Source organism: Melanotaenia boesemani, chromosome 11 (genome assembly GCF_017639745.1).
Source record: "Melanotaenia boesemani isolate fMelBoe1 chromosome 11, fMelBoe1.pri, whole genome shotgun sequence".
Lineage (NCBI taxonomy): Eukaryota > Metazoa > Chordata > Actinopteri > Atheriniformes > Melanotaeniidae > Melanotaenia > Melanotaenia boesemani.
In genome coordinates, this window is record NC_055692.1 from 14,331,219 (window position 1) to 14,356,628 (window position 25,410).

Consider the following 25,410-nt stretch of genomic DNA (forward strand, 5'->3'; position numbering starts at 1 on the left):
ACTCCGATTCAGAGATACTAATCCCAAGAAGACACTGATGGTTTACTATATGTCCTTTTTAATCAAAACAATTGCACACTTCATGCTACAAACTTAAAGGGATGTTTGATTTAAACTGTGGTATTTTGTGAAGTACTTATGAGTACGTAGTGTCTTACCTAAAGCGGAAAGTGGTCAGAGTGCTCTCACTTTGATAAAAGCAGGGAGGAAGCCAAGCTAAAAGTCATGCAGACTGGGACCACAAAAGAGTGGCTATACCATATACACAACTTAAAAACCTGAAGAATAACAGTTGAGCAAACAATGCATTACTGTGATACATATGAAATAAAAGTAAAACAATGGTAATGAAGCAGTGATTAGAATCTAAAGAAGTGTTCTAGCAGAGTCATGCTCCCTGCGTAGGCAAGAAATGGGACAGAAAGCTGAAGAAGAAAGTTTACAGATGGCAGTTTGATTTAGCTGAGGTGAAGATAAAGAAGGAAGATTTGCAGAAAAGATGCCCTGAAAGGCTGCATGACAAAATATGACTGCATCTTACATAACATGGTTTATGAAAAAAGCAAACAAGAAGATTGCTGGATTGAAGTAGTGGCAACAAAATTGGGACTGGGGCAAGTGTTACAGTGTAAGGAAGCAGAGATGACTGAGGAGGAAAAACTTGATAAACCCAGAGAAGAAAGCTGAAGTGAAGCAATACATTAACAATCCAATTAAGCATAATTTAAACATTGAAGCTTGCCTCCCTGAACTCTGCTCAACTACTCTTCATCACTTTCATTTTCTCATGCAGTCAAACTTTCCACATGAATAATTCTGACGCCACATTCCTGGTCCAAGGTTATCTGAGCCAATTTGTATGTCTCTTGTCCCACTTATGTTTAGTAGTTAACTCTCTGTCTCTTTTTCTCTCTCATTGATCCTTTCACAGTCCACCTCCTCTCTTTCTCCTTCTTCCTGATATTAAGGAGCCTCATCAGAAGTTTGCCACCATCTATCTTGCTAATCCAGTCTAGACTCTGAGAACTGTGCCCCTTTCCTCCATAATGCTGCATGATCAGAATGGAATCTATCACAAAAAATAATGATAATCTAATTCACAAATGATTTATCTCTACATACTAAAATACATCCCTGTTGAGATTAAAATGCATAAAAGTTGCTGGTACTCTTCTTTCTGAGCAGAAACACCAAACTTCTAGAGCACATATCGGTCAAGGACAGCCCTCTAAATATCACAAGACCCACTGAAGCAGAACTAATGGAGGGCATGGTCTGGTAGCCTATTGTCTGGGTAAGCTTAAGGGACTTGCTGCAGTACTGAGTTGCAGCTGAGTCATTTAGCACTGGGTGCACATTTCAAAAATAAAGGAAATCTTTTTTGCATTGATTATTTCACAGAAGATTGCACGACTTGGTTTTCCATTTTATTGTTTTGAATTTGTATTAGGCCATAAAGGTGTCACTGTGCTTAAATGAATGTTTTATATTTGGTCCCTTCTTTTCCTCAAAATGATTATTACTCTCTAGAATAGTAATACATGCCTCTTTTATTATATAAAAGCCAATGTCCAGCACTCTTTGGTTACAGTTTTATTGTATAATGTTTTTGTTTTTTTCATTAAAAAAATATCTTTTACATGTAAATATTAGTATTAGTCTGATTTTGTCCATAGCAAAATTAGATTTGAAATACTTTATTTCTGCAAATAAGACCACCACCCCCCAGGTTCAAACCTCCACCCAGCTGAGGCTCAAACCAGTAACCCTCTTGCTGTGATGCCGCAGTGCTAACCACCACACCACCATGCAGCCTAGCCATTGTAATAAGACTTTCCTGAAACCCACTTTATTCTTTAGTTGACATTTTTCCCCCATCACATTAGTTGACACCCCTTCACCTTCAGAAAATGTCCATCAACTTTTCTGTTATCAGAAAAATTCAACTTTATTTAAGTGAAGTTGTTTGTGGTCATAATGAGGAGTTAGTGTGGTAACACAGTAATCAAGACACATTGATCACATTTTGCCCAAATGTCATTAACTGTACCTAGCTCAGGTTTACTTTGGTCTAAATCTGGTCTGTGTCGGATGTCTTAACATGGCCTAAATTTTAACGTTTTTTATTGGGCTAAACAAAGGCTTCAACGGACTGACACATCAATCAAACTCTCCTCTAATCAAAGGCCTACGATGCGAGTCTCCGCAGCTCTTACGTAAGCTGAGGAGCCCAAAGATACAAGAGGAAAATGATGCAGGTGAGCTGACAAACTGAATCATACACCAGGATTCATGTGGTAAAGCCTTAAAAACGGAACATGCAGCCTAATGAGCACCAGAACAGGAGAAGTTAACTTTATAAGAGTCAAATGTTTTTCTCTGATCTTCAAAAATCTATTAGATTACCTTCATAAAACATAAGTGATTAATTGTGATTAAAAATCTAAAACCTTGCCTAGCATGCAGATAAAAATGGTTCTCAAAGCTCTATTGCCCTCCAGTGTTTGCTTGACTATATCACATCTCAGTTCTGATACATGAGAGTCCAAGTCAAGGCTAATTGCACCCCTTTGTATCAATTTCAAAGACCCAAGTGGTCAGCAAAGATCTTGAAATATGTTTTCTAACGGCTCAAACAGTTATAGTTCTAAAACTGAGAGGACTTGTTTTAGTAATAAGAATCCTAGTGAGAAAGGTGTTCCTTGTTAGGTTTGGATTGTGAAAGAAAAACCAACATACAATAAAGTAAAGGACCAAAGTGGAAACCAGTACTGAAAGAAATAGTATGTTTTTGCGTGTCAGAAGTAATAAGTTATGGGGTACAAAAAATGTCAACATTCCAAACATCTAAAGAAGTTAAAGCAGCACAAAACCAACAGTTTTAGTTTGATTAAGAACAGAACCTCAAATATGGCTTTACTCAAATTAGGTGTTACAGCATCTGGCACTTACTGGCTTTGTGAGACAGAAAAACAGAACACAGTGCTATTCATTTAAAGCTCTCTCTCTCTCTCTCTCTCTCTCTCTCTCGCTCTTTTTTTTTTTTTTTTTTTTTGCAGTAAGAAGCAAAAATTTCCCCCATGAGAAAATAAGAATGTTACAGAGGAAACTCACTCCATCTTTGTTTTCAGCCTCACAGTGATTTTCGGGAAAAGCTTTCTGGCAGGAAAAGCCACAAAAATATTTTCTTTTCTTTTCCAAAAAAAAAAAAAAGAAAAAAGATACACACACAGAGAAACAGGCTTCACAGCTTCACACACACACACACACACACACACACACACACACACACACACACACACACACACACACACACACACACACACACACACACACACACACACACACATACAGAGGCACGCATTTGCTGTTTCTTCTTAAAAAACCAGTGGGCTGTCCTTCTAATAGTGTGACTCTGCCTTATATAAATGTAGAGTTTGAAAAACATCTTCTGTGTTTGCTGCACATCATCCACCATGAAGGCAAGTAGATTTTTCTTTTCTTTCAATAACAGATAAATTACAAAAACTTTGTGCTTTTGAAAACCACAAGATAGACTGATAAATAAATGAGAATGTATGCAGTAATATCTTCTCTTCTCTTCTCTTCTCTTCTCTTCTCTTCTCTTCTCTTCTCTTCTCTTCTCTTCTCTTCTCTTCTCTTCGCTTCTCTTCTCTTCTCAGAACATTGCACTGATTTTGCCGTGGCTGATTATCCTCTTCACAGCCAGAGTGTAAATGTGTTTTGTTGTTTCAACACTAAAACCAAAGCATAATAATAAAGTACAAATTTACATTGTCATTGTGGACTTGCAATGAATAATCTCTTTCTGTTCAATGAATTATTTAATTAACTTTTCTTTTTTAAGATTGTGTGATCTGAGGGTTCATTGTCAGTGGGGGCCTTATGACAGCTGGTCACAATGTAATCCCTGCACCAAAACACAGGTTAAAACGATCAATAAATACTTGAATCTAACTTTCTTTTCACCCATAAAATCATGCAGCTAAATTGTTTTTCTTCTTGTGGTATGTAAAAGACAAGAAGTCGAGCCATGGTCCAGTATTCTCAGTTTGGTGGGAACCCATGCGATGGCTTGCGCACTGAAACCAGACCCTGTCAAACTACACAAAGTTGCCCCTTAGATCATGGATGTGCAAACAGGTTTCGATGTCAATCAGGTTAGAAATAAAGTTCACTGTTCCTCAGCATTCATCAACAGAACGGATTAATCAGTAACTGTTTTTCAACCTGCAGGGAAGTGTATCAACAAGTCTCTGAAGTGTAATGGAGATCAAGATTGTGAGGGAGATGGACTGGATGAACGGGACTGTCCTACTGGAAAATTCATTATCTGTGAATACACAATTCCTCCACCTAACATTCAGCAAATAGGACTTGGGCAAGTGACAGATATTTTTTTACATATTTCTATTTAGATTTACCCACCATATGCACACAGATAATGTAAGAAGCTATATAGCCCGTATATATTTTCATTGTTTCTGTAGGTATGATGCAGTGACTGAAAAGAGGAGAGGCAGTGTGATCAACACAAACAGCTTTGGAGGCCAGTGCCGACCCACTTATAGTGGTGATCATAAAGTTACCTATCGACTGCCTCTCAATGTCATCCAGTACAGCTTTGTGGTTGGTACATAGAAATGCCTGCACGATTCTTAGTGACACTTTTCTTAATTAGTTTTTCTTACAGAAGTACCCTGATTTAAATATGTGCACAGCTTTGTTTGAAAGTGGAGTTACTTGGAGTCCTAACAGACTAATAATAAAATTTTCCATGTTATTAGTTTCAGTCAGACAACTCACAAGTTGATGTATAAAAGCTTTACTGAGCATTGAAGTTTGGTGGTTAGGCTTTGACTCCATGACTCCTTGTGCATGCATGTTTTTTTAGCAATTAAATATTGGAGCGAATGTTGGACAATATTTTCTCTTTTAACCAGAGCCTACAAGTGGATGGTGGGGTGGCGGAAGGGCTTGAAATAAAAGCAGCAGTAGCAGCAGCAGCGGTAGTGGTAGCAGCAGCAGTAACAGCAGCAGCGGTAATGATAGTAGCAGTGGTAGTGGTAGCAAGTTTGAAGCAAACAGGAAAGTAGGAAGTGTGCAGTTTAAATAGAACCCCCAGATTGGATGGGCATCGTTGATATGTAACATGAACATATCAACATATCAACATGTTTGAGGCAGATCACATGGAAAGCAACACATCAGCTCAGGTTGTCTGCCTGAACTAGCTGAACTAGCTTGCAGGTGTTGCTTCATTTTCTGCATTTGAACAGACGTATGAGTCACGAGTCAAAGTGAAAGGGTATCTGACTGTCTCAAAGATGAGTTTTTCTTGTTCTTAGCTAAGTCTTTTAAATGTATTTTCTAATTATCTTCTCATTTTAATTAGTTTTTGCAAAGGGTAGGTTACCTTTAATGGGAACTGAGCTGTATTTCATACTCTTCATTTACTGTTCACTCACGCTGGACATGTGCCACACAACATGAGGTCTGATCAGTTAGGTTGTCATTTGCTTGAAAAATTTCAACCAAGACTGTAATCATCATGCATCACCACCAGAGGAAAAAAATTAAGTAAAAGGTACCTTCAAAGATCCTGTTTTAATGCCTATTTACAGGGTTAAAACTTTAATCTGGGGAATCAGCTACAACAATTAAAAATGCAGGAAAAAAAAAGGTTTAAGGTTTGCTTCCTGAAATCAATCAGCTCTAGTAAGAGCTGATTGATAAAAAATGTTGGAACATGAGACAGGTTGTTTTTTTTATTGGTAGTGTACCAGCCTTGCCTCAAGCCACTTATTATGTTGTTATGAGATAGTCTTTTATATATATTTAATCGAATCATTGATGTCAGTTCCACAGCAGTTTTGCAAAGAGCTGAAACTACTGTTTTCTGTCTCCACAGCTGATTGTTTTCAGTGTCAGAACCAGACAAGAGTCAGTAAATGTGTTTCTGTAAAGTAAATGTGAGATGTACCCATTCTTGTAGCCACTATACCAGTACCTTCATTGAAAATAAGTCTGTTCATGTGATTGTTGTGTTCATGTCAATGTCATGATGAGCCAGAGGCAATAAATACCCATGACAAGACTCAAGTGATACCAGGCTGAAAAAAAAATAAATAAAAATACTCTAGATGTTAGTGGGTGTTCACAGATTTATAATCTCCTTAAATTCAGTAAAGAAGGAATTTCAGGCAAAATTACATTTGTTAAGTTTGCTAAACTTGTGTTGTTTCCAGGTTAAAGTCCAGACTGACTTCAGTGATGAGACATTCACCAGTAAATGGCATTATGCTAAGGATATTGTAGAAAGAGAGACAGCACAAGGGACCACATCAGGATTTCGCAACTATGACTTTCATGAGAAACTAGACAAGACTCAGGTTTGTAGAACCCTTAAAGTTTTTCTTCTGCAATTTTGACAGAACATTTTTAGGATATGATATTTTATTATAAAAAAGGGAGCTCAAATGAGGTAATAAAGATGATTTAAATGATAAACTCCTTTTCCTTCCCCCCAGACATACAAGCTTTTGGTGTTAAAGAATGACGTAGAGGTAGCTCAGTTCCAGAGTAACTCTCCTAACTACCTCCCAATATCTGAGGAGTTTTGGAAGGCACTGGAAAAACTCCCAACTGTCTATGACTACTCAGAATACAGGAAGATTTTGGAGAGGTTTGGAACCCACTATGTGGCTGAGGGAAGCCTGGGAGGCTCCTTTAAAGTCATTATTTCAATTGATGAAGAAACTGAAAAATATATGCGTAAGAATTTACAAACTTTAAGAAAAAAAAAATTTTATTTGTCAGGTTATAAATACTTTGAGATTTCCTCCTACTTAAGAATCAATTAATTCTCCAGAGTATTTAAAAGGAAAAAAATCCTACTTTGTAATTGTCAAATAAACCTCTGATTATGTTAAAAATATCAATGAATACATAAACTAGTTATAACTTGATGAGAATTTAACTTTTTTTAAATTACCTTATCTTGTCCATCTAACCTAATCCTGCTATTTATTTCTGGCACTGTTCTCTCTCTCGCTCTCTTTTTTTTTTTTTCAAGTGGAAGAAAAACTGGTGCTTCGGGAATGTGAGAGGACCAAACGCTGGATCTTGTTTATCCCATTTACAGTGGAGAAATGCAAGGAGAAAGATGGGGGTGGGGGCTCTACCAAAGGTACAGTTTGGATTTTAATTTTACACACTTAAATCAATGAATGAACTAGAAGTGCTCAGAGATTGCAGACCTCCACCAAGCCATAGGATCACTCATCTGAGAGTAGCCCCAAAAGGCCCAACAGCTCAGTTACCAACACCCTTATGTATATTTAAAGCTAATATCACTATTTATTTCCATCACCAGGACAGATGCCACATCTTACCTTGACTTTGAAAACATACCCTTAGACACCAAGATGAAGCAAATGGCTATAATACTCTTGAAGTTCTTAAAGAAATGAGCATTTTCTCTAGTAGTGGCAATTTGGGTTAGCTGTTAGTGTATTTAACATCTACCATCATGTCATCTTGTATGTTTTATTTGCTAATGATTCTGGGCATTATCTGTTGAGTTAGAAGCTGTAATGACAAATTTATCCCTATTTCATAATAGTAAAAAATCCTTCAAAAAATTTCTGGATCCAGACGATGATCTGGATCACCCCAAAATATAATCACATGTTCCTTTATTCTATTTCTAATGTTTCTTGTAAATTTAATCAAAATCCATCCATACCCTTTTAAATTATGTAGCTGACAGACCAATGTCGCTTTGAATGAATGAATGAATTCCTTTGCTATGCACTATTAAATAAAGAAAAGGAAAAGGCAAAAAATGAAAAAATAGATGCATGTAATTCTTTGTCTCATTCACATTTTCCACAAACCCTTTTCAAATAGATTTTGAGAGATCAAATAATGTGGATAAAGTGTTTGTGGATGGGGGAAGCGTCTCACATATTGAAGCATTGAAGAGAATGGACCTTAAAGATCCAAAAAAGAACTGGGACATGTACTCAAACTGGGCTGAGTCTGTTAGATCATTCCCACAGATCATAAATCAAAAGGTGAGCGAAAAGTAAAATTGGTTTTTTAAAACTTTGAATTCATAGATATGATCCTGGATTTACTTTTTACTTTTTACCAGCTGCGGCTGCTGTCAGAGCTGGTGAAGGAAGTTAAATGTGCGGGAATGAAGAGGGTCTACCTGCGAAGGGCCATAGAGCAATACCTTACGGAGAGCCACCCCTGCCATTGCCGGCCCTGCAGAAACAATGGCCTAGTTGTCATGGATGGAGATGTATGCAAATGCATTTGCAAGCATGGCACAAAAGGGCTAGCCTGTGAGGAGGGAACTGAAGCAGAAGGCCAACAGGGTGGATGCTGCCTTTCATTAAGAATTTTTAACTACTTCATTCAACCAAGCCCATTAGTTAAAATATTTTATGTTGTTTCTGTTTGTGTCCATTAAGGAGTGATCCATGGTAGTTGGTCATGTTGGTCCGCCTGGTCATTGTGCACACGAACAGGGAACAGACTCACTCATTCACGAACTCGCTCCTGCTCTAACCCGTTCCCTCAGAATGGGGGGCAACACTGTATTGGAGAACCAATAGAAACTTCTGAATGTGACGATGATGAGCTACAATACTTAAAGTCAGAGCAAGCTTATTTTTTTATTTTATTGTGCATCAAATATTTACATAATTCTCATTTTAAAGCAGTCACCACTGGTTATTGTATTGTATTTTTGATGAGAGAAATAAACTGTAACATGTGCTAATTTGACCTACTTTTTCTACAGGACCATGGAGCCTGAGTGCTTTGATGATACTCTACAACCAAGTCCAAAGTGTGATACCCCACTCCCTCTTATAAACGGTTACATCCAGGTAAAGTTGAGGTTGATGAAGCAGCTATTCAGTATTTTTAGTACTTGAACAGATACAACATAGTAAAAGTTCAATGATCATGTAAAGATTTCATAGGTCAAAACTGAAAATAAAAATTTGGTTCTTTTTTTCTGTTTTTTAATTACAGAACCCTAAGGATGTTTATCTTGTGGGTAACAGAGTTGAGTATTCCTGCACTGCAGGTTTTCACCTTGTTGGCCAAAGCATCCTGGAATGCACTTCTGGTAAAACCTGGTCTGGCACACCTGGACAATGTGCACGTAAGTACCTAAAACCAAATTTAATTAATTTCGGTTTAGCTACATTTGTACAGCGCCAATTCAGAACAAAGTCATCTCAAGGCACTTTTACACAACACAATTCATTGTAGTCCAATTATAAACCAATTAAAAAAATGGTAAAATGGTAAATGGTCTGTATTTACTGTACCTGGAATGATACCCAAAGCGCTTTACATCATACATCACATTCACTCATTCACACACTGATGGCGGAAGCTGCCATGCAAGGCGCTCAACCATGACCCATCAGGAGCAATTAGGGGTTCGGTGTCTTGCTCAAGGACACCTCGACATGAACTCGACTTGGCCGAGGATCGAACCGGCAACCCTTGGGTTACAAGGCGACCGCTCTACCTTGCTGAGCCAAGCTGCCCCAAAAGTACATTGTATGACCCATATTAGCAATAAAACACTAATCTAGTTATAATAAGTTATTAAAAGTCGGTAAAGGAAATCAAAAATGTGAAATTTTCTAGTTTGTTAGATATTTCGTATCTTTTGTTATAGGCTGCAGGACACCGTGTACGTGATCCGTTTGTGTTACTTACTGGATGATTTTTATTTTCTGGTTAAAACATTGTCCTGATTAGAGCAAATAACATTACATTTCATTCTATTTGATAATATTTCCCAAATTAGACATTAACTCTCAGCGACACCATAACCCATCCATGCATCCGGGGAAGCTAGAGCATAATCCAGCATTTTAGCAGGTGAGAGGCAGGGTACACCCTGAACAAGTCACTAGTCCATCACAGGGCACACTGTAACCCCTTGTCTCTTAATATTAACTAGCATAACCAACGTTACCTGTCACAGCATGGATACATAGAATTTAGTGCCAGGTTGATGACTGCTCACCAAAATTTACCATGTTTTTTGTTGTTGGGAATAAAATCCACCATCAGGGGACAAACAGTGTCAACCACTGCCCCCCTCAGTATCACACAGCGTCGTTCTTCAGTGAGTAAAGCTCTGTGCTCTTTGCATTTACACCCCCCCCCCCCACAATTAAAGTTTTCCTATGCTGTTTGAACATCCAAGAAATGCACAAGTCCTTCCAGATTTCCTTGACATTGTTAAGAAAAGTCAGATTCTCAACTGTTCTCAGCAATGAGGGAGGGTCTACTTCTGGTGTTGTCCCAGATTAGTCTAAAGCAGCATAACTAAAGGGATAGATAAAAGTCTCTCAATCTAGTCCTAAAATATTTATCAAAAAGAAAAGCTGTAAGCCTATCTTAAAGGTAGAGAAAGTGTCTTTGTCTGTAACTGGGGCCTATAATTGAAGGCTCTGCCTCCCCCATCCTTCCTTTACAAACTGGATGAACAACAAGTAAACCTGCAGTCTGAGAGTGAAATGCTCTGTTGGAAAAAGACAGAACTATGAGATATTTAAGATACAATGGACTTTGGTCATGAAGAGCTTTATATGTGAGTAAAAACCAAACTTAGTGAGCTACATTTTTACCTTGTATAACACCATTTTTTTCCCCACAGGTTCAATGTGCAGACTTAATTCACTTACTGAGGGTGTCATAGCTTCTCCTTTACAACCATTTTATTCCATCGGGCAGTCAGTTGTCTTATCCTGTCCTAAGGGTAGAATCTTAGAAGGAGAAGCAACAATTATTTGCAACCCCAGTTTGAATTTTTCACCAGACCCAAGAGAAATCCGATGCATTGAAGGTATTTATATATACATATATTTTTTTCCCCTTCTTAAACACATCAATTTTCAGAAAGATGATATTGGATTTATATATAAAAAAAGGAGCCTTGAGAATGTTGTACTTTTAATTTTATTCTTGCTCATAATTGTTCAAAATGCATAAGCCCTGTTTTTGATTGATACCTACGTATCCCACAGATGAAAATCCAGAACCCACCCATCCCACTGTGGAATGTAAGAGATGGGAAAAACCTTATAAAGGAAAATGTATTTGCATATCAGCTAAAGAGTGTGGGTATGGTATTTTCAATGAGCTGTTAAGTCATATCACTTTTTTTTTTTTTTTTTTTTTTAACATTTGCAGACTGGCTGATTTGATTGTGTGTTTGCTGCTGATTTTTGTCTGTTCTTTCTTTTCTCAAGTCCATCACTGGAGTTGTGTGCCACACCTCCAGGAAGTAGCAGTTTTTTAGCTATCACTGTGTGCAAAATGCACGTGCTGCAGTGTATGGAGAAACACATAGAGATAGCAGATTACAACAGCTGCAGGTGGGGACAGCGCACCACACCAGCGCCAGACTGCACTGGCTGCAAAATGTGGGAAACCTGCGATGGTAGGAGCATGAAAGACATCTTCACAATGTACAATATGTGGAGTTTGACATTGCTCATCTTGTTTTGTTTTCATGGGATTTTGTTAGATCAAGCCAACGTCTGTCGCTGTAAGGATTCTGCAGAATGCTCAATCCCTGGAATACAAGTGTGTGTTCGTATTGGTGAAGATGCATCAGCAGCCACACAAACCATGAGTGAGTGTGAAGCAGGACTTCGACGGTGTAAGGGAGAAAAGGTGTCAGTAGTCAGCATCCACCCTTGTGCTTCTTGAGGATTCAGGGGTGCGCTGACTGATATATCATATTTACCTAATTTTCCTGTTAATTCTTACATAAAACCATAATTATTGTGTTAAGTGTCACTGCATAGCATACTTTAAGACACATTTTTATGCATGTATCAAGAAATAAAACGGCTGTACTCCAGTTTGATCTTGCTGTTGTTTTGCATAAGTAATAATGACACATGTTTGACCAGCACTACTGTGAATGTCACAGACAATGGATACAGGTACAACACCATGGAATTTGTTGATGTGTTGCAAATCTTTGGTTTAAAAAAATTATTAAATTAGATGATGAGTAAAAAAGATAAGGCCTGATGTTGAGGAAAATTGTTTTGTGAAGGTTTCTTCAGATAATGTTTAAAACTCTGTTTCTTAGTTGAGATAACATCGTGTGCTTACTAAAGCAGGCACAGATTCCCAAATAAACCCCTGCTGGCAGCCTGTTCCTGTCCCTGGCTTGCTGCCCTCCCAGGTCTTGAGCACCCATGTGTCTGAACCTGTTTGTGAAATGCTTTAAAGTCAAAATCCAATGTTTCACTACCACAAGAAAATTCTTGTCAGCAGATAAACTGAATTCCATAAACCAGCAAGAAGAGTGTTTCTTTTTCTTCTCTTATCTGTCAGGCCATCATTTTAAGCTGTTGGGTGTCTGTTTTAAGCACTCATTTATGGTTTTAACAAAGGTGGCATAAGGCATCCACGTCTGTGGTAGATGCATTAACAGAAAACATGCATAAATGTTCTATTAACACGTAACAAGCTCACATATAGAAGCAACAGAAAAACAAAGCAAGTTAATTCCCAGTGTTACCTCTGCAAGAAGAACAAAACCGCCTCCTTATCTGCATGAATTAATATACCCCAGAGAGCATGAACCATCATGATCACAACGCTTTGCACCATTGACTTATTAACTGGTAGAACCACCAGCGAGAAAAGAAGTCTAAGAAATGCATTTTTACGTATAAGAAAATGACACAACTAAACATCGCAACAGGGTACATGGCTAAGCACGTTACTGGTTAACTTTAAAGACATATGAGATGACTTGTTTCTTTGAGGTTTGTTGATAAGGTCATGTTTTGTGATTAGGATAATCTGATGTTTAAATAATGTTAATACTGGATTTTACTAGATCCAGCTCTGCTGCATTACACCTGCAAGTTGGAAACAACTTTTCACTGATCATTCCCCACTGGCATTACTGCAAACAAAGCAATGGAAATGTATTTTTTTAGTGTTATGTCCGAAGTAGGGATATATACGTATTTGTTCAGACACATTTAATTTCCCATTTTGATCCAGTTTTATCTCACAACACAGGAAACAAGCTGCAGGAATTTTAGTTTTGCTGTGCTCTCTCTGGCACAATAGGTGAAGTGTTCATCATGAAGGTACACATGAAAGTTGGGGTTTGGCTAATTACTGCTAGTATCCTTACAAGTCTTTAAATATGGCTGAATCATGGTCATTTGGCTCATCATCACATTTTATCATAATGAGAAAGTTATTAGGCATCATTCCAGTGAGCTTGAAGTCATTGCTGTGACTGGAACTGGCTGCTGAAGCTTCTGCTAAGAGTTATGTGGAAGTTGCCAACATTAGACTATAGCTTGCAGCCCTGCTGTGAACCTCTCATCATGTTGTTGACTACAGATTTGGTCATTTGAAATTTGTGATTCTTCAAGCCATTTTACCTAGTAGCTCTTGATCAGAGATTTGTTTCTGATGTTGTGCTTTTCTTTTTATATTCATAGCTGTCATATTTTCTGTCCACCAGTTTGGTGGGCCAACATTTAAAACTCAAATTGAGCCAAACTCTGCTGTTAACTTTTGCTGTTTCTAATTGGCCAATAAAGGTTAAGTTTAAAAAAACTGTCTAACCAGTTGATGTCCTCTCCACATGTTGGGCCTATAGGCCACAGTCTACCCAGGCTATGTATTCATTTGTGTCCAGTTTGCACATTTTTTTCTCTAGAGATGTTTTTAAGAGATGAATAAGTAAATGAATAGAACCATCTAATGTGAAGTTATAGAACACTTAATTTTTGATGATCAAATTTCTTGTTATCCATTGTTAAAATAATTTTAATTATTTGATGTCTGGTTTTGTGTTGCTATTGATGTGATTTGATTTGATATATAATGATGTCTCTGCAGAAGGTGTTGGTTTTTAAAATCTCCATGCAGTTCTGCTATACAGCTTGGCTTGGCTTCCTTAAAAAAATAGACCAGGAGCATATTATAGCAGAGACTGATAATACAGTGTGTATAAAGGCAGGTCATGAAAGGAAAGAGGAAGCTCTACCCACAATAGGTTTTTCAAAAAAAAAAAAAAAAAGGAGGGGGCTAACATAACACAGTAAACAGGTTAAAGCAAAGTTCATGTGAACAAAAAAAGCAAGCAGACGCATCCTTAGAGACATGATGTTGGAAAGTAACAGATGAAAGAACATTATACTGACCTGTAGCATCTTCGAGGCTGAGTAGTGCTAAATACAATACTGAAGTCAGGGGAGTAGATTTAAGAGGGCAGAGAGAAACAGGTCATTTGACAAGAAAACAAAAGCTATGTAAAGCATATGTTCCTACATGAAGGCAAACAGTTTGACATTCACCTAGTTCAACATATTTTCCTTGATGGCCCCCTTAATGATCCCCTACACACACAACCCACCTGTGCCATGCTGAAAGCATGCTTGGCTTTTTGCTTTCATTCCAATTTCTCGCCAATTATACATTCTAACCAAGTCCTGTCCTGTCCTTTGATTTAAAAAAAACTAAATTCATCTAACAACGTAAAGTCTTACTTTACTTTTTAAAACAGGGACATACCATCTGCACTGTGGCGTTTCTCAGGCAAGTTTCATTATGGAAATAGTTCGGGAAAAATCAAGGTTACCAGGTTAGACATGAACTACTTCAGTACTGCAGCTCCACCAGCACAATGACCTCACTAAACCACTTAGAACATGGACAACAAATGATTTTGATCACCACCCCCATTTATTCACTTCGCGACCTGATTTCAAAAGTCTGTGCTTTCAGGTCCCAGAATGCTTGTTCTATAAGAATGAAACAACCAAGTGATAAAAAACTTAAGTGGATAGACTTCAATTCATCTCTTTGTGGACACGACCTTAATTTTAAAATGGTCAGAGACCCCAGGCCGGGAACCACTGACCTAGTTTATATTGATAATTATTTTAAATGCACACAGGAAGCTGAGAGCAGCAATGCCTGAAATTATTTATTTTACATGCTGTTATCTCAAGATCACAAGTTATTTATTCTGTTATCTTAAGATCTCAAAGTCCTTTTTTTGTGAAAAACAGATTTTTTTCTCATTATCTTGAAAAATCAACTTTTTGTTTTCTAGATAACTACATACTGGTTATCCCAAGATAAGTTTTGTTTCCTGGAAATCACAAACTGATCACAGAAAGCTCAAAAGTGAGTGATTATCAGCCAATTTAATTGATTGGGACATAAATTATTGTCATACTATCTTGCTATGATGTCTTTGGATACTGAGATAGTTGACTTCAAGATAATTCATTTAGTATCTCGAGATAATGTTATTTAAAAATCCTTTAAAACATGGCTGCTCTTGGTTTTCATACTACAGGAGCATTTTGGGGGGTTATAGAAAATTTACAAAAGCAACTCTGCCAACTTCTCATAACTATATGAGTAAACCCTGAAAGAGCAATTGTCTTGGAATGTAATGCTATATTAAAATTAGCCTAATTTATTGATTGTCTCATCACCCAAAAGCCTAAAGAGCAAATGTTTCACTAAATCAGTCCAACAACTAGTTTTTATCTGAATGTCACATTATTCTCCTTTGATTCTTTGTCTCCACCAAGTGGGCGTTTTAGTCAACTACACCCAAGACAAGCACAGACACCAGCTAATTGGTTTCAATAACAAAAGTTTTATTAACAATGTAAAACGACCTATTACAGCTTTGACTACTGTATCTTCATCCTTCCATAAACATTGATAACTATCTTTTATAAGCAATACCCATATTACCTGCCCTCTGCCTGCATAACTGTCTCAGTCAGGACAAGATTCTTCCCACATGGTATACCAACACGGACCAACATTCTTTACTAGACGCCTCCATCTTTAAAAATAATTCAGAGCATTGCGTAAAGATTATGTGTATATACAAGTCTAATGTCTCATTTTATAGATAGATATTGTGTGCAAAGAAGTTTTCTTTTGAGTAGGCTATTGTATCATATATTCCATTATGAAAGTGGAAAGTTTAAGTTGGATACAGGTTCTTGGTTTATGGAAGACTAAATTAAGTACATTAAGAGGAAAAACAACAAGAAACGGAAAACAGAGACTGGAATACACAAAAGACTTCTTCTGAACAAACTTGTATCGCTTTTGACAAACAAAGGTTTCACTCTGTCTTTGCAAGTACCTTCCTCACACTCTCAAATGGCATCTCTTCATTAAGATATCACATTGTTTCTGACAAAACAGACATTTAAATTCCCTTTTTTAAACATGAATCATCATTTCATTCACTCTGGATGTGGAAGTAATTGAACATTGACATTATGTTGGATGGTCTCTTATTCTCTTTGCACACTGGACAAGCAGATATCTGACTTAATTTACCAAAAAAGGGAGAAGCTTTTGCAAAACTTTCTTAAAATATATGTTCATGAGTTGTTTCATTCCCTTGCAGTTACAATTTTTTCTTGGTATTAAAAAATAAAATTATAAAATGGGCAGCCTTTGAAAAAAAAAAGAAGAGAAAGAGACTATTTATTTTAAAATGGCAGTAATAGGTTGGTGGTAGACACAAGTGGTGACAGACAGTGGGTAATGGTGTCTTTGTTGCCGCCTCCTACATATAGGTGGGGCTCTTAGCTGGTTACCAGGCAACAGAGCCCAAAGAACCGCCTCTTCCTCTGTCGGACAAGTAGGTAGGGAGTCAGGTTCAGCAAGCTGCTGTCATCTGGGCAGAAAAACATAGGGGTCCCACAGTGATTGCATATCATTATAAAAGTTTTAATTGTGATTCTATTTTTGTTTTCTTTTCAATTATGAACAACCCATTATCCAAATGCCACTGCTCTTTGGACTTATTATGTATTTAGTTATTTTCTTACCTTGGTTCTTCAGCGGTAAAGGCATTGTCTCCCTGAGTTTACTGAGAAGGTTCTTCATCTCTCTCATATCCCTGCAAACAATCATGGGATTTAGTTTGTGTAACTTAAGTGTAACTAAATTCTTAGATGAACACACAGACATATGCACACAGTTGGATTTTTATTGCATCACAAGAAATTTCAACAAACTCACATAAACTGCCGATCAGCAGTGACTTTGATTTGTTTCCAAAATAATGCATGTCCCTAACTTGTAACAGTAGACAGTGTAGACAAGTATACAGTGTTTCTTGAAAGTTTTTAAGCTTTTTTAAATTTCCTGGTTAGAATCTAAATTCAGTTCCAGTTCTCAAGTATCACATGCATGGTTTAAACGTTCCCACACTTAAACACACCTTGTGCACCAAATAGCTGCATCAAATACACTGCCTGGAAAAAAAAAAAAAAGAAAAAGTTGCCACCAAAAAAGAACAAAAAAGGTCACGCACTAATAATTTGTTGGACCACTTTTAGTTTTGATTACAGCACACATTTGCTGTGGCACTAAGATAAGCCTCTGCAATGTCACAAGATTTATTTCCATCCAGAGCTTGCTCTTACTTTCATGTTTAAACACAGTCCTGAGTTCTATTGTTGTTTGTCTTCAATTTGAATTCACCAAATGTTTAATCATTCAGGATTTTTACCAGCCACATTTCTTCCTGGAAGACGATGGTTCCCCACTTTCCTTCCAGTTTTTAATAATGCGTTGGACAGTTCGTAACCCTATTTTAGTAGTTTCTGCAATCTCCTTAGATGTTTTCTCTGCTTGCCAATAATATGATCCTTCTTCAACAGACTAACATCTTTACCACGACCACAGGATTAGAAGCTATTCGTTGCATCAGTAACTTGTTACCAGCTGAAAGATTATCGCCCATCCAACAATGATCCATTAGGAGGCTCGTACTTATTTGTTTAGTTCAATCCAGATGGAAACTTTTTTATTTTTTGATCAGGTAGTGTATTCCTCGTAACTGTTGATTAATTCTGCATATCAGCTTGAAACACTTAGTTATTTTTTCTGAACAGCTGCAGTCAGATCAGGACTTTTTCAGGCCATTTAAAAACAGGAACTTGGTTTCTTTTAAAAAGTTCTCAGGTAAAGCAACTTGTTTAGGGTTGCTGTCTTACTGCATGACCAATGTCCTCTTGAGATTCAGTTCCCAGACAAATGTGGCATATTTCTTTAGAATTCACTGCTTTACTTCAGAAGTTATTGTTCTGCCAAAAATAATAAATGGCCTGGTCCTCATCCAGCAATACAGACCCAAACTATGCTACTCCTACCACCATGTTTTACAGATAAGTTATATTTCTTTGGAATCCACTAAACAGTTTTTCATCAGCAGTTGTTTAACAGGGTTTTCTTCATTTTAGGACTTGTAACTTGGATGCTTTGGGTTACATGATGCAGCTACATAGAAAATTCAATAGGCTTCACAAACTTTCAAGAACCACTGTGTCTGGTCATTATGACGAATACTTGTAGACACACAAACTACTGTATAACAAGTATATAGACAGATGAATTTGTCTAATTTTTGTAACAAAATCTCAAACTTTATTGAATAAATTTGCTATATTTAGGATGGATAAATGGAATACGGATTAATGTTTACATAAAAACTCTTTTATAAGATGTTTTTCCCTTGGGATATTTTTTTTCCACCTACTTTTCTATGTTTTCTATGTCAGTAGCCACTAGCCAGCAGAGCTGAGGACAATCGGTGGGGGAGGAAGAGGTGTCTTCCAGGATGGGGATGTCTGAGTCTTCAGTCTTGCTGTCAACGCCAGGAGGGCCACATGAATCTTTACCTAAAGCACAGAGAGAGCACCCGTAACCATGCATCACTTAAATAGATGATAAAATATCAGAAAATGAAAAAAAGGCTGCAGATTTCAGACTCCATAAACATTTCAGGTTTCAAAGGTAATAGCTTATGCTAACATAAGTATTCATGTTTATTAATAAAGATAAGAACAATATTATTATAATGATGATAAAGTTGCAGGTGGTTGTCTGATTATAAATTAAATGGCATTCTTGCTTTACATATATAGTGAAATATTCTCAAGTATTGTGATTGTCTTTAGAACAGAAGTACTTGCCTGATCCTTTTCACCTAGTTATTTTAAAAGAAACTAGGCATGCAGTCTATCAACTACCCAGAAGGGTTAGCTGTGTGTTTACCTTTCCTGTGGAGCTGCAGGGATCCCAGCAAGCAGACAGATTTCAGCATCTCTGTGATGTACATCTCCAGACAGCACTGCAGCTGGATGAAGAGTCTACAGATCTCAGGGTGGATTTCCCCATCCTCTGGCCTGAGATGGCAGAGTGAAAACAAAGCAAGATTACAGGCTAGCTAGAGCTTGATGAACTGTAAATGTAAGTGTAAATCATCTTTGTAGACATGGATTAAATAAAATGTAGTTTTATTTTAAAAATTAAATTCAACTGTTATACTTCTGGAGAAGATTCATTTATTCCTCTAATTCATATCCCAGACTTTTCATCTGAGTTTGTAAAAGAAACTGGAAGTTGCAAAAAAACAAAGTGCCACTCTATAGCCAGTGTCTGGGTTACTGTAAGAACGGAGCCAATAAACATGGCAAATTGTGCAGATGATATCTTTATATATACAAAGTGATGTAATTAAAACATAATAATGTCAGAAGTGAAGGAATGATGGATGGTGCTAAAGCCAGGCAAAATTTTGAGAAAACTTTTAAATCTTTCATCCAACTGAGATTAGGATGGAAATTCATCTTCCAGCATAACAATATCTCTAACCATAATTCTAAAGCAACACTTGTTCTTTCTGAAGGAAAATATTAAAGTCTTGTTGTTTTTCATGCTGTGTTGGACAAATGATATGCTCTCACCAAAATCCATCTTAATTTTAGCTTGTAAGGCAGCAAAATACAAAAAATACCAAAGAAGATGAATACTTCTGAAAAGCATTTCTCTGCATTTCTGGTGAAAAAAAAGCAAAAAAAAAAAAAAAAAAAAAAAAAAAAAAAACAAACAACTACAAAAAAAACTTCATATACACATACTTTATATACATGTACACAGATGAGATCATGTTTATCATGTGGGATGATATTGTTTTACAGGACCTTGACAGTAAAGATTTCAAGTGTTGACTCCTAGCATTGCTGATCAGCTAATGCTAACATTTTGAGGGTACAAATAATAAAATTAAGTCATGATTTTCTAATTGATGGCACATGATGGTTTGATACATGAAATCATGCAGTGTACATTGGTAAAGCAATATTAGTTCATTCTTTTCTTCATTTATAGGCTATTAAATCTGCATTTCTGTTACACTTAAGTTCATAGTCGTTTCCACTCTATGATTTTGGGCTTCCAGGAAAGCAGAACAATTCCTCATGTAAATTTAATAAAAAATCTAAATATATGAATAAAGCTGTATAGATATTTTCTATTTAACTGAAATGAATCTAAGATGATTGCGCAACAATTCATAGATACCATATGGAGTAACTTAGTCACCAAATTAAATATTAAAGTGAGCCCAGTTTAAAAATGAAAGTACTCTTAACTTTAAATAGAAATCAGTTCTAACATGGTGTGAGTGGTAAGCAAAGCTATTTTAATTTTGCCTTTAAATATGTTTGATGATAACCCTTAAATTTCCAGCTTGAGTTAAGTTTGAACTATTTGGGTGTTCAAACGCTTTGGTGCAGCTGATGCCATTAAAAGGTTATTAAGTTTGCATTAATGAATAATTTATTGTACTTCTTGTTCCTGTTTATTTACTTTCATCCTAGAAACAAACAAACAAACAACAAACAAACAAAAACATTTAGACTGCTGGATAGATTTTCATTCGTTGTGCTAGATTTTACTAGCAGCATACACAGGTGTTCATCAGCATTCAGCTGTTTGACAATACATAAAAAAATATACTAAAGACAGTGTAACATAAAATAAAATCAGATTTCTGTGTTTTTTTGTGAACAGAAATTATCACTAGCATTCATTAAACTTAACAGAGTTTTAGCTTTGCAACCAAATATATTTGAGGTTAAATGGGATGCTAGCAAGTGATATTTAGCAGGTGTGATATTATAGAGAAAACTGCAAGGTGTGAAACTTGCACTTGGTACAAACATTTCTCACACAGATTATGCTACTGAATTTCTATCTTCCAGCAGCAACCTTCTCTTCCATATCATCCTTGTAATGTGACAATGCTACCTTCTACTGCACTTCTGCTGAAGCACACTATCACTAATACAAACAGCACTTCTTAGAGCACATTCATCAAAGGATTCCTGCATCACCAGAGCCATAAGACACTCTTTTTAGTTTATGTAAGTGAAATGATCTCTTTAATTCAAGCTCCATCTTTAGGAAACAACTGAAAATGACTTTTGTGGAAGGAAATTTAGAATATGTGCTATCTGTTTTTTTAGAATAATGTTAACGCTGTTATCAGTGGGATGTTCCCTCTAAAGCTGCTGTGCCATCATTGTTCAGAGGAAGCAAGTTCAGAACTATACTAGTTGGTGCATGATCATAATAATTATATCTATGCAATCATAAGCCATATTTTGGAAAAAAAGTATGTATTTAAAGGGTTAATTCATAACATATGTTTACATAATATATGAATTGTATGATTCATAGAGCAATCCGAGAGTACACAGACAACAAACCAGTTTACTGGCTAAATTTATTGTACAAATATAAAATAAATCTGCCATAGAGTCAATGAAAAAAATAGTTATGCAAGTAACATGCATAGAAAAATATACATTGTTTAAAGCTGAATGTTAATTGAGCCAGAATTTTTATGTGTACGCCAATCACAAGGCAAGATATGAACTATAATGCTACAGTAAGCCTAAGGTTGTTACTTTTGTAATAGTGTCTGGCTTTAGCAAGCACAGCAAGCACATCTTGCACAGCAAAAATCCCCCATATCTTTCTCACCACTGGCTACAATCTTCCTAACTTTTTTTTCCCAGTAAGTTTAAGGATGCCAAGTCAGCTGGCATCTTAACTTCACAGAGGATCTTCAACTCCCAAGCTTCGCTTTGCCCTTCTTCCACTGGCACCAATGCAGAGAGGTTGGTGTTAGCCAAGTCAACAGTATTTCAGGTTTCTAAATCTATCTATTCCTCTAACTTCAAGAAAAAAATAGCTCTGATTAAGCTAACAAAGAACCAACACGAAACTGAGCCGTTTTGCATTGACTGTTTTATCATGGTCATCATAAACCCACAAAATATTTGAATGCTTATAAAATTTTACAAAACACACAAACAAACAAAAAAAACCTCTAAATGTTCAACTAACAATAAAAGATACAACCCATAAAATACACACACAGACACAGAACCACTTTAAAATCATACTAAAAAGCATAAAAGAAAAATTAATTGACTTCACATTACTGATACTAATGTCTAGGAAATTGGTCCTGGGAAGCATCCCAATTCCACTCCACCTTGTGCATTAGGCACAGTTAAATGGAAGTGATCAGTTACAGAAGGCTGTTGTGATTGCTTCCTGTTATAGCCTTCTGCTTGCAAATTAGAGATGTCAGTTTTAAAAGCTGATCTCATGTTCCATTTTCTCACAAGCTTCCCCTACTTCAAACTCAGGGTTATATATATATATATATATATATACATATATATATATGTATATATATATATATATGTGTGTGTGTGTGTGTGTATATATATATGTGTGTGTGTGTGTGTGTATATGTGTGTGTGTAAAGGGCTTGCATGAGCCTAAAATTTTAAATGTTTATGCAAATTAGAGCTTTATTTTGGTCAAATGAGATACTTTATAACTTCAGGCGCTGAAGTGATGCCCCACCCCCATTTGCTGGGGGGGTTGTTTCACGCTCAGAGTCATAGATAACATTTTACAACCACTTTCAGTACGATGGACAGAGTCTGTGTCGACTCACCCCGATATCAAGGAGAGACTCTGGTGTGCAGCTCTCGCCATTTCGCAGCCTTTAGTTCGGGTCTTAAGCATTTCCGCCCGTAAGGAAGGACAGTCGACTGTTATTTCGCCGATGGAGATGACCAGTTCACGGTACAGAGCCACAAGTGTGTTGAATTCTTGAACGATCTGTGTTACAATAAAATCATAAAAATAAGTAATTCTTTAATCAAGGTTGAACCACATAAATGTGACAAATAACTTGTTTGAACATGATTTCTTGCTCTAATCTGATCAGTGCAGTAAAAAAGTCGTCATCATTAGCCTGAGTTCACACCGCGTCAGAGAAGAAGAACAAGAAATGCTGACCAACACTTTGCGCCCCCCAAAAAAATAAATTATGTGCCATGTGCCGGCACATGGTGGTGTGTTTCGGTACAGCCAAAAAAAAAAAAAAAAAAATTGCAACCTTGCACACATACAGCCACAAAATCTCGCTGATGTCTAAGAGAAACGTGACTGAACATAAAGTGAAGCAGCGCCATGACAACAGCCAGCAAAGAGATACGGCACGACTGATTGATAAGATGATTGGGATTTAGTTATTCTAAATTTTTGTTGTTTGCACAGATCAAACCTTGAGCTTGAAGCAAAAACATTTTGCTCGTTTTGTGCAACTTCTGCATGGCATCCTGCTGTAGTCCTGTAAACGAACAGCAAGGCTCTATGACGATCACTGATGTATGAAAGGTATAAAAAGAAATTAAACGGGGAAAAGCAGGCTTTTTGTCTGCATTGTGAAAATAAATCATGATCACGAACCCATCCATAGATAGGTTTTCAAATCCAGGCACTTTTTAAATCAGCTCAAATTACCAGCAGCTTTGCACACTCTATATGCAAATCACACAGTCAATCTGCACGCTGAGGTGTTCTGTTTGGCTTCACTGCCGACAAAGCAATGCAAATGCAAACAGCTATTTTTAGGCTGCCAGACTGGGGTACAGTCTTTTTTTTTCATTTATCAACAGCTGCCCCCTTTGCATGCTGTATGCACGGGATAGCACATTGTCCGAGAACAGAGAAATGACCAGATAATAGTACTCTGTAAGAGGCACCATGCAGGCATTGACGTTCCGCAGACCTACCATTCTGCAGTCGGCCACGGCGCGCTGAGCTTTGCGGGTACTTTCGGTGCTCTCCCTCCTCTGTGGGTCTCTGTAAGGTGGCTTGCCGATCTGGAAGATGTTCCCGGCGGATCTGGGGCGGTTTTTGCGCCCATTCGATGCAGAACTCATGCATACACATCCACCACAAAAACAGCCCTAAGACAGAACGATTTAGTCGGATCCCCCCAAACTCCACCACTTACTCCCCTCCTGCTTCCACCGCCCTGCACCTTACTGTTCACCTTATTCTCTCCTGCGTTTTTAGACTCAGTTCACCTTCGCTAACTACAGACTGGGTTGAACCTCGATTACTCTTATAGCTCTATTTCTCACGTCCCTTCCCTTTAATGTGAGAGAAGGAGCAGATATTCTTCCAGACGAGCCTGGGGGCGCAGGAAAGGTACCGGATGAGCGCCTGTGGCTCCTCTCCGCATTGCCTCGACTGCGACGGGGCTCAAGTCACCTTCACTCCACCAGGACCACGGTGCACAATAGACACTTCACACCCAACCAGAAGACCAGCTTACTGAGGTGTCTTTTCTGACGCACCGATGTCAAAAGGAAACGATCGCATTCACGGATGTCCTCCAGATGCAACCATTTTTTATGATTGCGCGTTTCCATCAAGCACCGGGCGATAACGATCTTTTCTTAGCCGCACAACCTCCTATAGAGACGAAATAACGCTGTCAGTGTCCACGCTGACAATTTCGCCGCCGACACTTTGAGCTTCTGTTCCGGAGAAAAATGTGAACGCTCAAAAAAACTTAATTCCGGGCATCGCTGTTTCAGCCCGGCTCCCAGTGTCTTTTCCTCTGAGTGTTTCCAGCCAGTTAGGCGGGCCTGTCTCTAACCTTGGAGAGGCAGTAGAAGACGAGCAGTTGCTACAGGCCTGACGTGGCTCTATGGCTGGCAACACTGCGCACCCGAGGGACGCGAATACTAATAGAGCCCATCAACTCAGACCCCCGCCCTGAGCCGCAGGCTGTATAAACTCCTGTAGGTGTGAAATTAAGATTGGCCTACTAGTCACTTTGTCTCCGCCTGTGTAGAAGAACAGTAAAGACGAATTTAATATTCCAGGAAGGACTGAAGTGGGTCAGTTTAAACTTTTGCACCGAATTGGCGCATATTATAGTATCAAGTTTGTTACCTGGCTTACTGTAAGTATACCCTTGAGTCAAACCCTACAATTATATAAAGTGATCATATTAAATTATAATGATTTATAAATCTGGATTTACTTTTGCCCTCATAGTAGAAGCTGGCAGCGTCATAACAACATAATAAGTGCACACACACAGTCAAGTAAACTGTGCAGTGAGCTATA

General features: G+C 37.5%; 2 protein-coding genes across 3 annotated transcripts; one reads left to right on the forward strand and one right to left on the reverse strand.

Moving 5' to 3' along the window:
• The first annotated feature begins 3,358 nt into the window (after window positions 1–3,358).
• Window positions 3,359–13,615, forward strand: c7a (complement component 7a). Its single transcript, XM_042000331.1, has 18 exons — window positions 3,359–3,482; window positions 3,684–3,733; window positions 3,869–3,947; window positions 4,040–4,181; window positions 4,258–4,402; window positions 4,512–4,650; window positions 6,270–6,413; window positions 6,552–6,795; window positions 7,097–7,210; window positions 7,933–8,099; window positions 8,180–8,408; window positions 8,505–8,688; window positions 8,837–8,924; window positions 9,073–9,205; window positions 10,724–10,912; window positions 11,094–11,190; window positions 11,319–11,509; window positions 11,597–13,615. The coding sequence occupies exons 1-18, from the start codon at window positions 3,477–3,479 to the stop codon at window positions 11,779–11,781; spliced, it is 2,526 nt and encodes an 841-aa protein (XP_041856265.1). The 5' UTR covers window positions 3,359–3,476; the 3' UTR covers window positions 11,782–13,615.
• Window positions 13,616–15,713: 2,098 nt separating this feature from the next.
• rgs7bpa (regulator of G protein signaling 7 binding protein a) lies at window positions 15,714–25,003 on the reverse strand. Of its 2 annotated transcripts, none has more exons than XM_041998308.1 (6): window positions 24,060–25,003; window positions 22,934–23,100; window positions 19,168–19,298; window positions 18,650–18,791; window positions 16,935–17,005; window positions 15,714–16,780 (listed from the first exon to the last, which is right to left on the reverse strand). In XM_041998308.1, the coding sequence occupies exons 1-6, from the start codon at window positions 24,207–24,209 to the stop codon at window positions 16,689–16,691; spliced, it is 753 nt and encodes a 250-aa protein (XP_041854242.1). In that variant the 5' UTR covers window positions 24,210–25,003; the 3' UTR covers window positions 15,714–16,688. The 2 variants fall into 2 exon arrangements, with proteins under 2 accessions (XP_041854242.1, XP_041854243.1); XM_041998309.1 differs by lacking the exon at window positions 24,060–25,003 and adding an exon at window positions 23,549–24,024.
• Window positions 25,004–25,410: the final 407 nt, after the last annotated feature.

Coding starts and splice junctions, on each gene's coding strand:
- c7a (XM_042000331.1), top strand. Junction 6,414..6,551: donor AGAAACTAGACAAGACTCAG/GTTTGTAGAACC, acceptor CCTTCCCCCCAG/ACATACAAGCTTTTGGTGTT. Junction 6,796..7,096: donor AGAAACTGAAAAATATATGC/GTAAGAATTTAC, acceptor TTTTTTTTCAAG/TGGAAGAAAAACTGGTGCTT.
- rgs7bpa (XM_041998308.1), bottom strand. CDS start 24,209: ATGAGTTCTGCATCGAATGGGCGCAAAAACCGCCCCAGATCCGCCGGG. Junction 19,299..22,933: donor AGTCTCTCCTTGATATCGGG/GTGAGTCGACAC, acceptor CTGCCATCTCAG/GCCAGAGGATGGGGAAATCC. Junction 17,006..18,649: donor GACATAGAAAACATAGAAAA/GTAGGTGGAAAA, acceptor GATTGTTTGCAG/GGATATGAGAGAGATGAAGA.